The 17,264-nt window shown below is 33.8% G+C and overlaps 1 protein-coding gene across 1 annotated transcript in view; it reads left to right on the top strand.

Annotated features, from left to right (window-relative positions):
* Positions 1–17,008, top strand: part of LOTGIDRAFT_233244 (hypothetical protein) — a gene marked incomplete at its 5' end in the record, with an annotated part of 21,004 nt that extends 3,996 nt beyond the window's left edge. The window contains 24 exons of the mRNA XM_009058928.1: positions 2,092–2,126; positions 2,556–2,765; positions 3,041–3,122; positions 3,410–3,559; positions 4,324–4,440; positions 4,663–4,848; positions 5,584–5,697; positions 6,200–6,400; positions 7,160–7,322; positions 8,485–8,638; positions 9,043–9,117; positions 9,884–10,110; positions 10,413–10,498; positions 11,131–11,254; positions 11,603–11,761; positions 12,356–12,473; positions 13,155–13,298; positions 13,622–13,670; positions 14,329–14,346; positions 14,692–14,797; positions 15,183–15,279; positions 15,873–16,070; positions 16,385–16,474; positions 16,737–17,008. Of these exons, the coding sequence (XP_009057176.1) occupies positions 2,092–2,126; positions 2,556–2,765; positions 3,041–3,122; positions 3,410–3,559; positions 4,324–4,440; positions 4,663–4,848; positions 5,584–5,697; positions 6,200–6,400; positions 7,160–7,322; positions 8,485–8,638; positions 9,043–9,117; positions 9,884–10,110; positions 10,413–10,498; positions 11,131–11,254; positions 11,603–11,761; positions 12,356–12,473; positions 13,155–13,298; positions 13,622–13,670; positions 14,329–14,346; positions 14,692–14,797; positions 15,183–15,279; positions 15,873–16,070; positions 16,385–16,474; positions 16,737–16,869 (3,036 nt within the window). The 3' untranslated portion in view covers positions 16,870–17,008. The remainder of the gene's footprint in view (positions 1–2,091; positions 2,127–2,555; positions 2,766–3,040; positions 3,123–3,409; positions 3,560–4,323; positions 4,441–4,662; positions 4,849–5,583; positions 5,698–6,199; positions 6,401–7,159; positions 7,323–8,484; positions 8,639–9,042; positions 9,118–9,883; positions 10,111–10,412; positions 10,499–11,130; positions 11,255–11,602; positions 11,762–12,355; positions 12,474–13,154; positions 13,299–13,621; positions 13,671–14,328; positions 14,347–14,691; positions 14,798–15,182; positions 15,280–15,872; positions 16,071–16,384; positions 16,475–16,736) is intronic.
* Between the last annotated feature and the right edge of the window lie 256 nt (positions 17,009–17,264).

Raw genomic sequence — 17,264 nt, forward strand, 5'->3', positions numbered from 1 at the left:
GCTGTTGTTCTGTAAGACAGATAATATAATAAATAGTTTGGCTGTTGTTCTGTAAGACAGCTAATATGATAAATAGTTTGGCTGTTGTTCTGAAAGACAGCTAATATGATAAATAGTTTGGCTGTTGTTCTGAAAGACAGCTAATATGATAAATAGTTTGGCTGTTGTTTTGTAAGACAGCTAATATAATAAATAGTTTGGCTGTTGTTCTGTAAGACAGCTAATATGATAAATAGTTTGGCTGTTGTTCTGAAAGACAGCTAATATAATAAATAGTTTGGCTGTTGTTCTGTAAGACAGCTAATATGATAAATAGTTGAACTGTTGTTCTGTATGACAGCTAATATAATAAATAGTTGGGCAGTTGTTCTGTAAGACAGCTAATATGATAAATAGTTGGGCTGTTGTTCTGAAAGACAGCTAATATAATAAATAGTTTGGCTGTTGTTCTGAAAGACAGCTAATATGATAAATAGTTTGGCTGTTGTTATGAAAGACAGCTAATATAATAAATAGTTTGGCTTTCGTTCTTAAAGACAGCTAATATGATAAATAGTTTGGCTGTTGTTCTGTAAGACAGCTAATATGATAAATAGTTTGGCAGTTGTTCTGAAAGACAGCTAATATGATAAATAGTTTGGCTGTTGTTCTGAAAGACAGCTGATATAATAAATAGTTTGGCTGCTGTTCTGTAAGACTGCTAATATAATAAATAGTTTGGCTTTCGTTCTTAAAGACAGCTAATATGATAAATATTTTGGCTGTTGTTCTGAAAGACAGCTAATATGATACATAGTTTGGCTGTTGTTCTGTAAGACAGCTAATATGATAAATAGTTTGGCTGTTGTTCTGTAAGACAGCTAATATGATAAATAGTTGGCTGTTGTTCTGTAAGACAGCTAATATGATAAATAGTTTGGCTGTTGTTCTGTAAGACAGCTAATATGATAAATAGTTTGGCTGTTGTTCTGTAAGACAGCTAATATGATAAATAGTTGGGCTGTTGTTCTGTAAGACAGCTAATATGATAAATAGTTGGGCTGTTGTTCTGAAAGACAGCTAATATGATAAATAGTTTGGCTGTTGTTCTGAAAGACAGCTAATATGATAAATAGTTGGCTGTTGTTCTGAAAGACAGCTAATATGATAAGTAGTTTGGCTGTTGTTCTGTAAAACAGCTAATATGATAAATAGTTTGGCTGTTGTTCTGAAGACAGCTAATATGATAAATAGTTTGGCTGTTGTTCTGAAAGACAGCTAATATGATAAATAGTTTGGCTGTTGTTCTGAAAGACAGCGAATATGATAAATAGTTTGGCTGTTGTTCTGAAAGACAGCTAATATGATAAATAGTTTGGCTGTTTTTCTGAAAGTCAGCTAATATGATAAATAGTTTGGCTGTTGTTCTGAAAGACAGCTTATATGATAAGTAGTTTGGCTGTTGTTCTGAAAGACAGCGAATATGATAAATAGTTGGACTGTTGTTCTGAAAGACAGCTAATATGATAAATAGTTGGCTGTTGTTCTGAAAGACAGCTTATATGATAAATAGTTTGGCTGTTGTTCTGTAAGACAGCTAATATGATAAGTAGTTTGGCTGTTGTTCTGAAAGACAGCTAATATGATAAATAGTTGGGCAGTTGTTCTGAAAGACAGCTAACATGATAAATAGTTTGGCTGTTGTTCTGAAAGACAGCTAATATGATAAATAGTTGGCTGTTGTTCTGAAAGACAGCTAATATGATAAATAGTTTGGCTGTTGTTCTGAAAGACAGCTAATATGATCAATAGTTTGGCTGTTGTTCTGAAAGACAGCTAATATGATAAGTAGTTTGGCTGTTGTTCTGAAAGACAGCTAATATGATAAATAGTTTGGCTGTTGTTCTGAAAGACAGCTAATATGATAAATAGTTTGGCTGTTGTTCTGAAAGACAGCGACTATGATAAATAGTTTGGTTGTTGTACTGAAAGACAGCTAATATGATAAATAGTTTGGTTGTTGTACTGAAAGACAGCTAATATGACAAATATTTTGGCTGTTGTTCTGATCGACAGCTAATATGATACATAGTTTGGCTGTTGTTCTGTAAGACAGCTGATATGATACATAGTTTGGCTGTTGTTCTGTAAGACAGCTAATATGATACATAGTTTGGCTGTTGTTCTGGAAGACAGCTAATATGATACATAATTTGGCTGTTGTTCTGTAAGACAGCTAACATGATAAATAGTTTGGCTGTTGTTCTGTAAGACAGCTAATATGATAAATAGTTTGGCTGTTGTTCTGTAAGACAGCAAATATGATACATAGTTTGACTGTTGTTCTGTAAGACAGCTAACATGATAAATAGTTTGGCTGTTGTTCTGTAAGACAGCTAACATGATAAATAGTTGGGCTGTTTGGGAGGGGGGTTTCTTTGAACAACATAAATGTTGAGTACACAAATAAATGGAATGATACATTGTAATCTGACAAGTTTTTCATTTTGATAGATTTCTAATTAAATCTATTCCTTTCCAGAAACATATTTCTAATTTTGTTTCATCAATTATAGAATGCCAATAATGTTACGCAGCTCAAACTGTGTTTTAACCAATAAGAGTCCAGCAGAAATGGCGAAACTTAACGAATGTCCGATGGATCCTGGTGGTTATTTTATAACTCGCGGAGCCGAGAAGGTGATATTAATTCAGGAACAACTGTCTAAAAATAGAATGATTGTAGATCAAGATAGTAAGGGTTCTATAGAATGTTCTGTTACTAGGTATGTTTTACATAATATACTTCTTCCCAATTATATTATATCTTAAACAAGTCAGAAACCTCTTTTCATTCGCTTTAAAAGATAAAAATGGAGGCAATACAACAGTAATCCAACTTGTCTAATATTTAGTACAGCTGATGATCTTATCTTTATGTTACAATGTTTCTTACAACCAGTCCGTGGATTTCCTAGTTGTCCTCCATGAACTACTATTGATATGTTTTTATACTCTAATCCCTCGGTCTAAATACTTCAATAATTCCTGTATATTTCAGTTCAACTCATGAAAGAAAAAGTAAAACGTATGTTATAGTAAAACATTCTAAATATTATCTCAAACATAATATCTTCTCAGAGGTAAGTTGCTGTTTTCTTAATATTTTTTGTGTATTTTTTCAGCCATTTATCATTGAACTTTCCATATTTATTACGGACTACTTGCTGAATTTAACTCAAGTCTAAAGGCTAAAGGCATTGTAATCCCATAGTATCTACAATAGAATATTTTTTACTTTATGAGCCAGAATATTTCAGTAGTTATTATGTGTAAAATACCAATACAGGACTTTGTAGATACATCTATTGTGGCATGTCATATCACTAAGCATGGATTCATCACTTTAATTTCTTATATAATTATCCAGAATATACCAGTAGCTATAGCGTTTAAAGCGATGGGTATCGAATGTGATCAGGAGATAGTACAGCTGATTGGTAGTGAAGAGGAAGTGATGGCGTGTGTAGCTCCCTGCCTGGAGGAATGTTATCGTGCTCAAGTTTTCACTCAAGCTCAGGTTAGTAACAACATTATCCTTCACTTGTAATATTGGATGGGAACAGAACTGGCTAGTGTGTTAGATGCTTGCTCACTGACCTGAAGGCCTGCGGTTCAATCCTGGCATAGGCAGAGATATGTCACTGACATAATAATACTAATAATAATGATATCTTTATTACAAAAGGGGAGAAAATTAGGCCATCCATTACCGATGCACATCAAGATAGGATCTCGAGTACCCACTGATAGACCTGTCTTCCATTCTGACAAAACAACCAAAACACACATTGAAATAATAATCAATTTAATAGATGACCTGGATATAATCTTAAGTCGCTTGATAATGTCAAACAAATGGTGGTCAAGGCTTTTAATCTCAGTCAGCATTGAAAGTCTGGTGAATTTGATTAAGTCATACTTCCTCCAAAATGTTTGTATCTAATTGTGTTTGGCATAATGAAAATTGTCCAAGGGTCAATGTTAATCTATCTCTGTATTTATAGTGATTGTGAAGACGTCTTCTAAACTTGTTATGTGTATCAGGGACTTTGATAGCATCAAATTTCACCATTTCAATTTCGGATTTTGCAATTCCAAGTGTTTTATGACATCACTATGGCAACAGGCTATTTATGGTTTAAGCAAATTTTGCAATAATGATGTCATTAAACCCATAGTTTCAGACGACTGATTGTTAATTAGAATGATGCAAATTGATCATTTTCCCTGATACACATAAAAAAGTTTATGAAACCTCTGTACAAAAGATTTTATTTTCAGGCTTTAAGATGGATAGGAGGTAAAATACGTCAGAGAAATCAATGGCCGAGTGCTAATAAATGTAAACTTGATGAAGCTAGAGATGTATTAAATACTGTTATATTGGCTCACGTACCGGTACGTTCTTATCTAGGTCATATATCATTCTTTCATATTTCTATACTTAATATAGTATACTAGTTCATATATCATTCTTTCATATTTATCCATCATTAATGCATATTTTAAACTCTTTCTACCTCTCAACAAATACCACTTCAGTAAAGACTCTACTGTATCTGTAGTTTAGCCCTGTGTCCAAGTCTGTCCTGATCAAGAATATTTTTTGTTTATTTAAAGGTAGAAGATTGGAATTTTAAACTGAAGGCGGTGTATCTAGCATTGATGATTCGACGAGTTATTTTAACACAAGGTGACAAGGTCAGCATTGATGACCGTGATTACTATGGTAACAAACGTCTCGAGTTAGCTGGGCAACTTCTCTCCCTCCTTTTTGAAGATCTCTTCAAGAAATTTAACTCTGAGGTAAGATAAGGCAGTGAATATATTCTAGTGTCTTACGATCTTCTTCTAAATTCAGAAGAAACCTCAGATTAAGGCTGACTTCATGAATGTAAACTTGACGGCAATGCAAAATTTGAAAAGGATATTAATAATGAAATTGAAAATAAACTAATTAATTAGAAAAACGTAACCAACTTTTAAGTTGAGCTTGCTAAATATAGTTTGAAGAGTTATTGCCCTTGACATTTTAAAATAATGCTATGGGAATTGAGGCTGAATATAAATTGATATTAAATAAATAAGAACACTATTAAGGATCTACTTTTCCTTTCTTTTATTTCTGCAACATTTCAATTTCATCAAAATGATAGAAAAGGTTGGTTGGCAGATGATAAGTTAGGTAGTCGTAGTAGTTGGTAGTTGGATTATTGATAGAAAACAGAACAAGTATACAGTGGAGCCTCTTTTATCGGCACATTCCCGTTCCCGATAAAATGGTGCGGGTTAACGAAAATCCAGATTGTTGAAACATGCCATTCCATAACTAGGGCACCGGATTAACCGGTAATTTTACATAGTAAATATTCTGTTCCCAGTAAAAAGAGTGCTGATATCGGGGTTTCCGGATTATCAGCAACGGGATAAACGCGCCTCCACTGTATATACAGTAAAAACTGATATCTATAACTCTCTAAGATTAGTGATAAATAAACAACAATAACAATATATAAATTGATGAATTCATATTGTTTACAGTTAAAGAAGATAGCAGATCAAACAATACCCAAACCACGAGCTGCCCAGTTTGATATTCTAAAACATATGAGACAAGATCAGATTACTAACGGACTAGTCTTCGCTATTTCTAGTGTAAGTTGGTAACTTTTTAAAGGGCTAAATGGGTTTATTTTCAACGCGAAGAATTACGCTAATTATGCGTGAAACTATATCTAAACCCTTTATATAGTTTCTATAAATCTACCTGGCCACCAAGGAATCGTTTAAACATCAAATTTGAAGTTTCCTATTATAATTCATATGAGGCCGTTGTTTTCTTGTGATGGTAGACAGGATCATTGTAAATCTAAGTTGTTATCTTTGTAAAATTGTTGACTAGAAGATTGGCCAGGGACCAGCTGGAAGACAGAACCATTGAGAAACTTTGCCCTTGTTAAAAATTAATTGTTTTTCTTCCCCAGTTTTCCAAGACCAACTGGTTATATGGTAAATGATGATATGGGAAAGATTAGTTGGTAGAAAAGATTCTTGAGAAAATAAGCCGTTGCAGAATATAGTTGTTTCTTTCTTTTAAACATTTTCAAATTTCTTACATTATTGATTCTGTAACCAAAACTATTTCTGTATTTTTTAGGGAAACTGGACGATTAAAAGATTTAAAATGGAGAGAGCTGGAGTGACCCAGGTCTTGTCTCGTCTGTCGTATATCTCAGCTATCGGGATGATGACCAGAGTAACCAGTCAGTTTGAGAAGACACGAAAAGTTAGCGGTCCCCGATCTCTTCAACCTTCACAGTGGGGTTTACTCTGTCCCTCTGATACACCTGAAGGGGAGGTAAGTGTTTTTACTGTATAGTAGTATTGCCAAGATGATATGGTCCTGTCAAAAAGTCAGCTCACGTGGACAAAAATAACCACAATGTGGACAAAGAAAACAAAATAATTGACAAATGAATGTAAAGAATTGTCATTAGAATGAAATATGTTTTATTAGCTACTTTTAGTAAGAAAGATATTTCACCTATTGTCTGAGCAAAGTAAAAAGTTTTTTGAATTTTTTTCTATTATTTTTATGAGAAGTGGAATATCAGTTCCCAAATAGTACTGTTAGTCTTTAAATGTCTTTGCTTTGATAAAAATATAAACATAATCACACATTATGTCTTCAAAATTTGTTTATACAGAGGACTTTTTTGGGTTGAAATTTCTAGGAGAGAAATGAGTTTCTTTTCAATGTAAACTTACAAAAGATTATATTTTTATCAACACAAAGACATTCTAAGACTAACAGTACTATTTTGAGGCTGATATTCCAATTCTCTTCAAAGATACCGAAAAAATTCAAAAAACTTTTAATTTCCTCAAACAATAAGTGAGAAATTCTGCTGGATTTAGAGAAATTAATTTCGCAAACCACTTTAAATACTCCCTGGGCCAACAATCTGAGAACGTCTGTGTTAGAGGTCTTCCACTTTAAAAATTCCATGTCAGTTTTGAAAATTGAAAAAGAGTAAACTAATCTCCCTCATTGCTCATTGCATGGTGTCTGTCTTCATTAACCCATTAAAACTCCATTTATTTCAATCTATAACAGGCGTGTGGTCTAGTGAAGAATCTGGCGTTAATGACCCATATTACAACTGATATGAACGAAGCTCCATTGATTCGTCTGGCGTTTAATCTCGGAGTAGAAGATATAGAATTATTAAGTGGAGAAGAATTAACATCAAAATATGTCTACACTGTCTTTCTTAATGGTAGGAATTTATTATTTCTCCTTTAAAAAGTATCTTTAAGTTAGTGTTCTGTTGGTGAATGAGTTTTTCAGAATTGCTTGGATTCAATGCCGAAACGCAAGTGAAATTCTGATCTGATCTGTACCTGTATTTAGGCTCTCTAACTATCTTCAAGGGCCCTGTCCCACGAAAATCTTATGATCAAGTTTTTAGTAAGTATGGTATTTTCAGTGGTGGCTCCAGCTTCCCAAGGGGCAACAAATAGGGAGCAGACTGACTCAAGGGGGGACAACAGTCGACACTGAAATTTAAAATGCGGCAACTCTGTTGAGGTCTTATTGCAGTCTCTAATGGGTTTTCCCAATTTTCGAAAAATTAAATTGAATTATGCATTCTGACACATATTTTGGGGCAAAAACATATAAAAATCTTTTGTTAAAAAGTTAAAACCCAACTCAAGGGTGTCCTCCAATTCTTTAGGAATATTGTTCTAAACTTCTGTATATTTTTCTAGGTAATATTCTAGAATTAGGTTCTATACTTCTGTATATTTTTCAAGGTAATATTCTAGAATTAGGTTCTATACTTCTGTATATTTTTCTAGGTAATATTCTAGGCATATTGTTCTAAACTTCTGTATATTTTTCTAAACTTCTGTATATTTTTCTAGGTAATATTCTAGGAATATTGTTCTAAACTTCTGTATATTTTTATAGGTAATATTCTAGGCATATTGTTCTAAACTTCTGTATATTTTTATAGGTAATATTCTAGGAATATTGTTCTAAACTTCTGTATATTTTTCTAGGTAATATTCTAGAATTAGGTTCTATACTTCTGTATATTTTTCTAGGTAATATTCTAGGCATATTGTTCTAAACTTCTGTATATTTTTCAAGGTAATATTCTAGGAATATGGTTCTAAACTTCTTTATATTTTTCTAGGTAATATTCTAGGAATATTGTTCTAAACTTCTGTATATTTTTCTAGGTAATATTCTAGGAATATTGTTCTAAACTTCTGTATATTTTTCTAGGTAATATTCTAGGAATATTGTTCTCAAAGTTCTGTATATTTTTCTAGGTAATATTCTAGGAATATTGTTCTCAAACTTCTGTATATTTTTCTAGGTAATATTCTAGGAATATTGTTTCTAACTGTTTATAATGTATATTTTTCTAGGTAATATTCTAGGAGTTATAAGAGACTATAAAAGATTGGTGAAAACATTTAGAATGATGAGACGAGCTGGGTATATTTCAGAGTTCGTTTCAATCTTCCCCAATCATGGTCATCGTTGTGTTTATATCGCTAGTGATGGGGGTAGAGTCTGTCGGTAAGAAAATAATTTTTTTCTTCCATTTGTACATCAATATAATTACCTGCATAGATTCATCCATACAACTTCTCTTAAATTTATTCAGTCCAAAATATAAAAAGTGAATTCATGTGGTACACAATGTGTTGAAGGGAAACTATGTGGAAGAGATTACTACTTGTTAACGGATACAGTGGCGAAAATCTAACTTTGACATATAATTGATTATGAAATTTGATAATCGCTAATCCAAATCATGAATTCTTAGCAACGAAAATCGAATATTTTACCGAGTGCTATCTGCTTATTTCATTAAGACCTTATAGATGTCAAGATTTATTAAATCTAACAAAGAATGGTTATTGTTTGTTTATTGTTTATTTATTGTATTGATTATTGTATTGTTTATTGTTTATTTTCAGACCGTATATAATAGTAAATAATCAACAACCACTGGTTAAATCTAAACATATTGAAGAGTTAACTCAGGGTTTTAGGTATTTAACTTTCAGTTTTTATTTTAGTTTATTATCATTTAATAATAGTTCTAGAGATATAGCCCATCTTTGATCACATGGACCCCTTAACTTCAACATTGAAAACATTGCCTCCTGTTCCACTTTGACCCTCTCTTACTGTAATAGATACCCTAGCAGTCGGTATACCAGCCGTTGCTAAGTGACGTCATGCAACTTTGAAGTTCAGGGTATATGACATTTTATTTTATTTACACTCAAAGGGTTGGTAGAATATCTTGATGTAAATGAACAGTTTGGTCTCGTTATATGAAAGGGGAGCCGCGGTGGCTCAGTGAGTTAGACGCTTGCTCGCTAACCTGAAGATCCAGGGTTCAATCCCGGCATAGGTCGAGATAATACCTTCGGATTTTTCAACCCAGTTTCCCCCTGTCAGTGATGCAGGTACGAGGGACTGACATGGAAGAATCGTCTAGTCGTTCAGATGGGACAATAAACCGAGGCCCCGTGTGCTACAGGCTGTGCACGTTAAAGATCCCTCGACAGTTGGAAATCGAAAAAGAGCAGGCTAATGCCGCTGTCCTGGCAAAAAATTTCCCTCATTGCACCTCGCATGGCATTGCCCGTCTTCATTAGCCCACATGGTGCAGAAAAGTAGGACGTAAAACTCCATTTCATTTCATTTCGTTATATGGAAGGGAGATAACTCTTGATTCTGACTTGATATTATAAGACCACAATATTACTTTATGTCAGTATTTTCAGTGAAATGGATAAATTGTTTCAGGAGTTTTGAAGACTTTCTGAAAGAGGGCCTGGTAGAATATCTCGACGTAAACGAAGAGAATGATTGTATGGTCTCATTATATGAAAGGGAGATAACTGCAGATACAACTCATCTGGAAATAGAACCCTTTACTATATTAGGAGTGTGTGCAGGGCTGATTCCCTACCCCCATCATAATCAGTCACCCCGTAATACATATCAATGTGCTATGGGGAAACAGGCAATGGGTATGTACTGTGTTTAATTTATCTTGTTACAATCAATCTCATATTATTCTTATTTTATGACTGGAAACTGGCAAACTCTATTCTAGTAATGATAAAGAAAGGTAAATACACACACCATTTCTTTCTTAAATCATCTAATGACAACACGTGTAAATTGTGTTGAAACGTTTTGTACGGCACTTTGTTATTAAAGAAGTGTGTTATACTATAATATATTCCCTTGTATTATTATTGTTATATGTGTACTCTCAGCTTGTCAATGTTGTTTAAATGGTTATATTATTTGTTGTGTTATATTGTAGGTACGATAGCGTATAATCAGAGAAATAGAATAGATACGTTGATGTATTTACTGGCCTATCCTCAAGCTCCTCTCGTTAAATCTAAGGTAGGTAACTACATATACTATACTAGTACTAACCATGTTTTGGTGATATTGTTGTATAAACAGGTTGGTATATATGACCCCCTGTCAGTGATGCAGGTCGGCGGGGCTGACATGGGAATGGCATCTAGTCGTTCAAATGGGACAATAAACTGAGGCGCCATGGGCTTCAGTCTGTGCATACTCATGATCCCTTGACAGTTGGAAATTAAAAAAAGAGTAGGCTAATGCCGCTCTCCTCATTGCACCCTGCATGACGTTGCCCGTCTTCATTAGCCCAATTAGGTGCAGGAAAGTAGGACATATGTGTATGGTGAATCACTACTGATACTGTAGAATATACAAGAGGCAAAAATACGAGTCTCGTGTTGGGACACATGTAGACATGATTAGTCTGTTCGCCTCACTGGACACACTAAGTCTTCACTATTCCTAACTTTTAAAATGTATTCTGAGGTGGAATGACAGAAGGAGTCTGTATGAACTATTACAGACCTATTAAAGCTTTCCCGCCAGATGTCAAAAATTGTTATCACCATAAAAGTGTTAGAGTTTTTATGCGCTAGACTTTATGGTAAGATTACAGACAGTTCTGCTATAAGTGACTCAATAAAAAGGATAATTTGATATTTTAGGTTATAGAGTTGATCAGTTTTGATAAGCTCCCAGCTGGACAGAATGCAACAGTAGCTGTTATGAGTTATAGTGGTTATGATATAGAAGATGCCCTGGTTATAAACAAAGCTTCCTTAGATAGAGGTAGGTCAGCCCACTCAGTAGTCAGCAGTCCCCCATGGGGTCAGTTTTGCCAATGATATTAGTTCCTAAAGGCTCAAGAGTTGCTGTATATTTCTGGATTTGGCAATCAATTTTCGCAAAAAATATTTTATATGATTCAGAGAATGTCATGAAAAAGTTAAATTTTTTGATACCCTTAGGGATAATTGGATTGCATAAGAGGCCATTTTAACCTGCAAACTGAAATGTGATACTGCTTAGATTAATCCCTAGATGACAATGTAAATTGTTGAAACATTGCATGAGTAGTATATCATAGAATTATGTTGCCTGTTTCCTTAATTAATATATTTTTATGTATTTTTTCAGGATTTGGTCGATGTTTAGTTTATCGTAAACACGCGGTGACGATGAAACGTTACACTAATCAGACGTTTGATAAAGTGATGGGACCACTGATTGATTCTACCACTAATAAACCTCCGTGGAAACATCAACTATTAGACGTGGACGGTATCTGTATGCCTGGTAACATCATTTTCAATATTCTCTGTCTTCATTAGCCAATAAGTTGCAGAAAAGTAGGACGTAAAACTCATCATTTTATTTTATTTTCCATATTTATATTTGAAAGGCTCACATTCTATTGATTTTGTGTGTATATATACAGAATATTAAAACATTATTATTATATAGACACAGCTTTATGAAACAACACATTATGTGTCTGAGGACGACGGGGGGGAAACACTTCGAAACTTTGTATGAAACTTTAACCAGTGATTGTTGTTCCATAAAGCTGTGTCTATATATCGTACTCACAATTGCTAAATACCATTCAAAGACTTTATTATTATAACTTATTAACATACAAGCATTTAACTTTCTGTCAAATATATATTCTGGATATTTACCTGTAAAATATAGCAGATCAACGACATCATTTCAATAGTTTTACTACCTTTAGTACTTTATTCAATCTCCTTACAAGTGAATTTACTGTTCGATCAACCAGTAAAACAAACTTTTGGGAAAGATAGGATTCCATGATTTTATATAGCAAGCTTGTAAAATGTGATGCCTGTGTTAATAACTATTTCAACAGTAAGTTGTATTTTAAAGGTGAACGTGTTGAAAATCGTCAGGTTTTAGTCAATAAACACATGCCAGTTGTTAGTAATCCTGTTGCTGGGGCACCTGTTAATTTACAGTCAGTTAATTATAAAGAAACACCACTAACGTAAGTTTATTTCAGACTGATGCCCCATGTGGTATAACTCTAATAAGTCACAGAAAAACAGGATGTCAAAAAGAACATAATGTTTAGTCGTTACTGTGAAAGTTGTGTTATGTAATTATTTTGGTCGTTAATCTTTCGTTTTGAAAGAGAAAAACATCAGTTGTCAGGACTCCTGTTCTAGGTTGTCAACGGTAAAAATCTATCAACTGTAGAAAAGTATGATAATAATATCCTAGTTCTGATTAGCCCACAATGGTGCTATCACTATCTTCTGGCTACTTGCAGAAAAATAGAGTATAGCCTAATAATCAGACCAACACTGACCAAATTTACACGCATTTCTTCTCCACAAGAGTAAAGTAAATTAGGCACGTAATGATTGGGCTATCCTTATTGTTTCTAGAATTCTATTATTGAGTATGGTTCACATTAAACGAGTGGCCTAATGCTGAAGTTAATGCTCATATCCCTTATTGCACTCTGCAGATAGTATGTGTCAATGTGATATATGTAAGTGCTCATGCGTAATTATACAGATATGTACCTACTGGAGTCAGTCGTGAACTAGCGTCATACCTGTAAACATGTTTGACTAATAGATATCATGTAATATAATGGTGTGGTATATTGGTGTTATAATGGCGTTAACACTATGTTAAATTCCTTCAATTCTTATTACAGATATCGAGGTGCAATGTCTGGATATTGTGAACAAGTTTTAATTACCTCCAACCCTGACGAGGCTTTCCTAATTAAAATATTAATGAGACAAACTCGTCGACCAGAAATTGGAGATAAATTTAGCAGTCGTCATGGACAGAAAGGGTACGTAGCAATGGTAGCATTCCATTCTTTTCATATTTTATTGTTTTCCCACTCCTCGGTGTAATGTAGGACATCGTTTCACTTTATTTAGAAGGGAGTAACATTTACTTTTGCATTTTACCTCATAATCAAATCATGTTTGAATTGTCAAGTTCTTACTTTCATAAAGGAAAAAAAATGTCAGACGCACAATTTGAATTATGTCTAGTTATCATACCATTATTTGAAATTAGCCAGCCCAGGTTGTGTATATTGATGGTATTATAAATACTGAGTTTATTATTTATAAAGATATTTTATCATCTTTCGGATTTGATTTCCAGTGTTTGTGGTTTGATAATTCCTCAAGAAGACATGCCTTTTACAGATCTGGTAGGTTCACTACTGATTATATTTTTATATGTTAAAACTAAAAGTCCTAAAATCAAACATTAAATAATGTCTAGTTCACTATAAAGATGTTTGTCAGAATTACTTGCATCCTACTTTTCTACACCTGAAGATAGGCAACGCCATGCCCAATGAGGAAAATTTTGTCAGGACAGCAACATTAGGCTACTCTTTTTCAATTTCCAACTGTCCAGGGATCTTTAACATGCACATCCTGTAGCATACATGGCGTTGGTTTATTGTCCCAACCGAATGACTAGACGCTTTCTCAGGCCCCCAACCTGCATCACTTACAGGGGGAAACCAGGTTGAAAAATCATCTCAACCTATGCAGAACTGAACCTGGACTTTCAGGTTAGCGAGCAAGCGTCTAATTCACTGCGCCATTCAACAACTCGAGCTATGCCAGACGTGATCTTCAGAATCATCTTCAGGTTATTGAGTAGGCATTCAATTCGCTGATAAACACAAGCAGAAGGATGATTCAAAATATTAATAAGAGTAGTTGAGGAAGCAGAAGCTAATGGCCATTTTGATATCATCATTCTATATGTTAGCGTTTGTGATGTCCTCACTCAACATTTCCCCCTTTATTTTAGTTTAATATTGCCCATCTTTATTTTCACCTTCACCTTTTCAGGGAATATGTCCAGATATTGTAAGTATTAATTTATAACCAGAAACCTGGTTTTAATTCATTAGAGTTCAACTCATTCTGCTAACATGTGTTTCAGATACACAATCTTCATCAGGACAGCTAGTTTTGTAAATGTAGGTTAATAGTCCATTGAGAAAACCCATTGAATTAGAGAGAGTAATCACAAGAGTGTAGTACGAGACCTCAGAGCTCATCACATGCTGCAGAAGTACGTTTCAGATACCGGATCCTCATCAGTAACTTCCTTATATGGGACCTTTAGGTATATGAGCATGTTTCAGATACACAATACTCATCAGGACATCAACAATGTTGTAACTAAGACTTCCTGTTTTAATATTGTAGATAATGAACCCCCATGGTTTCCCGTCTCGTATGACTGTGGGTAAATTAATAGAACTATTGGGAGGGAAGGCTGGTGTTCTTGAGGGCAAGTTTCATTATGGCACAGGTAAACTATCTTTCTTAGGAGACTATGAACATATTTTCAATGGTTAGTTTTATTGCAAATTAATTTTGTTACTTTGGCTCAGTAAATATAATGAGAGTTGAAACTGCTGGTAAAGTGACACCCATTTTTGATACTCCTACATGACATGGAAACATTTTCTTTTTAAGTGCCTGCATATCTGTTGAATGCCTATTTTAATAATAATCCAAATACTAACGATTTGAACTGAAAAACAAAACTTGAAATACAAAGTAATAGTTTGGTTATACACTGGTAGCAGCTACTAAACTACCTGTATTCATATTGGCAATATATTATTTTACCATTTTAATGTAAATTCATTAGTTTATGAAGAAGGTTGAGTAATTTTGTGTTTATTTTTCAGCATTTGGAGGAGATAAAGTTGCTGATTTATCTCAAGTTTTAGTGGATCATGGTTTTAATTATTTAGGAAAAGATTACGTCACTTCTGGTATCACAGGGTCAGTATCTCATTCTTCATTTTCTCTCTGAGAGTACACTTTTCATCAGGTTTATATAATCGTACATTCGTACATTCATTTATTCATCATCATTCATCTTCATTCATCATTCATTTATTCATCATTGTATCTTCATTATTTATTCATCATTCATTCATCATTCATTCATCATTCATTCATCATTTGTTCATTTATTCATCATTTAATCATCATTTATTCATTTATTTATTATTTGTCCATTCATGTGACTGAGCAAAATCTATTCAAAGTCTATTTAATAAAATTGTGAACTTAGTTTATACGTCTTAAGTGCTAGTAGTGTAGTTCAAGTGTTTGTATATGTTTCAGGCACACTGCACGATTCCAATATCCCACAATATGTGTGTGGTTCCTGCAGTTTGTGATTGTAGCATCATATTTAGATTCTAGGACCAATATTTGTTTAACAAAATTTAGAATTTTTGAAAATAGATGCTTCCAATTCAACATATATACATATAAAAACTAGATAGATAAAAAATGTCTTTACAATCTCTTTAAACAATATGATATCCAATATTTATTTATTATAAAATTATTGTTAATATTTCCAGAGAAGCATGTGAAGCGTATATATATTTTGGACCTGTTTACTATCAGAAACTAAAACACATGGTGTTAGATAAGATGCATGCTAGAGCGAAGGGACCGAGGGCAGTGCTAACACGACAACCCACTGAGGGGCGGTCTCGAGATGGTGGACTACGATTGGGTGAAATGGAACGAGATTGTTTGATTGGCTACGGAGCTAGGTAAAATATTAATTAACAATAACATCAACACTGTTTGGATATCACTGAATAAGTTTTCGATATTTTTGGATGATGCAAGAAATGTTCATCTTTATTCAGAAATCCTAACTTGAGATGATTTTAATCACCCTGTTATCTGATTGGTCAATCACCGAAACTGATACATATTTTTATCATCCAAACAGATTAATGTATTTTTGAAAATCTACAAGCCTGTACCAGCCTCCCCCCCCAACATCCCCAACCCCCCCCCCCCTCTTTCTCTTACCTAATAATGTACAGAAAGACCACTAACTGAGTGACATGTATTTCAGTATGTTGTTACTAGAAAGGTTAATGATATCTAGTGATGCATTTCAAGTTGATGTGTGTAGTAGTTGTGGTCTGCTTGGATATTCTGGCTGGTAAGTTATTTCCCTTAGATTCCTCTTTCTATTGATGTCTACCTCTAAAAACATTGTTGAGTAATGTACACCCTGTATCCCTACTGGAGCAGCCACTGGAAATAAGAACTCATAAGAGCCTTAATTGTTATCCTTGTAAAATTATCGTCAAGCGGTATGGCCAAGGATCAGGTAGACAGGATTCTAGAGAACCAAAGAAACCTTGGGAATCCATTGTCACAAAATTGGACTGAAAAATAATTTTCTGTTTATCTTATTTCAGGTGTCAGTATTGTAAATCGTCTAAAAGTGTGTCCACGTTAAAAATGCCGTACGCCTGTAAATTGTTATTCCAAGAACTTCAGTCCATGAACATCGTGCCTCGTCTCAGTTTACAAAAATACAACGAAGTTTAGCAGGACAGGAGAAAAGTGAAAAAGTTGTGGTTATGTTTTGAGAGAAAGAAAATCTTGGAAATTTATCCGTACAGGAAGAAAATAAAGAATATGGTTTGTGAGAAAATGGAAGACAGCAAGTCAATGAATAGGAGAATAGGAAAAAGTAAAAATGTCCTGTTTTTTTGTTGTTTTTGAATTGGAGATTTTGGAGAGAATGATAATCTTGTAAATTAATTTATATCACCCTAAGTTGTCAGTAAAGGGTAGAACAATAAAATATAGCAGGACAATAGTATATATATATTGGAAATTTAACCTAGAGAATAGCCTACACTAGAAGATATTAACTAGTGGAATGATGAAAAATTTATTTAGAGAGAGAAATTAAAACAGTCTACACCAATACAGAGTTC

The sequence above is a fragment of the Lottia gigantea genome (genome assembly GCF_000327385.1).
Source record: "Lottia gigantea unplaced genomic scaffold LOTGIsca_36, whole genome shotgun sequence".
In the NCBI taxonomy this organism is placed as follows: Eukaryota; Metazoa; Mollusca; class Gastropoda; family Lottiidae; genus Lottia; species Lottia gigantea.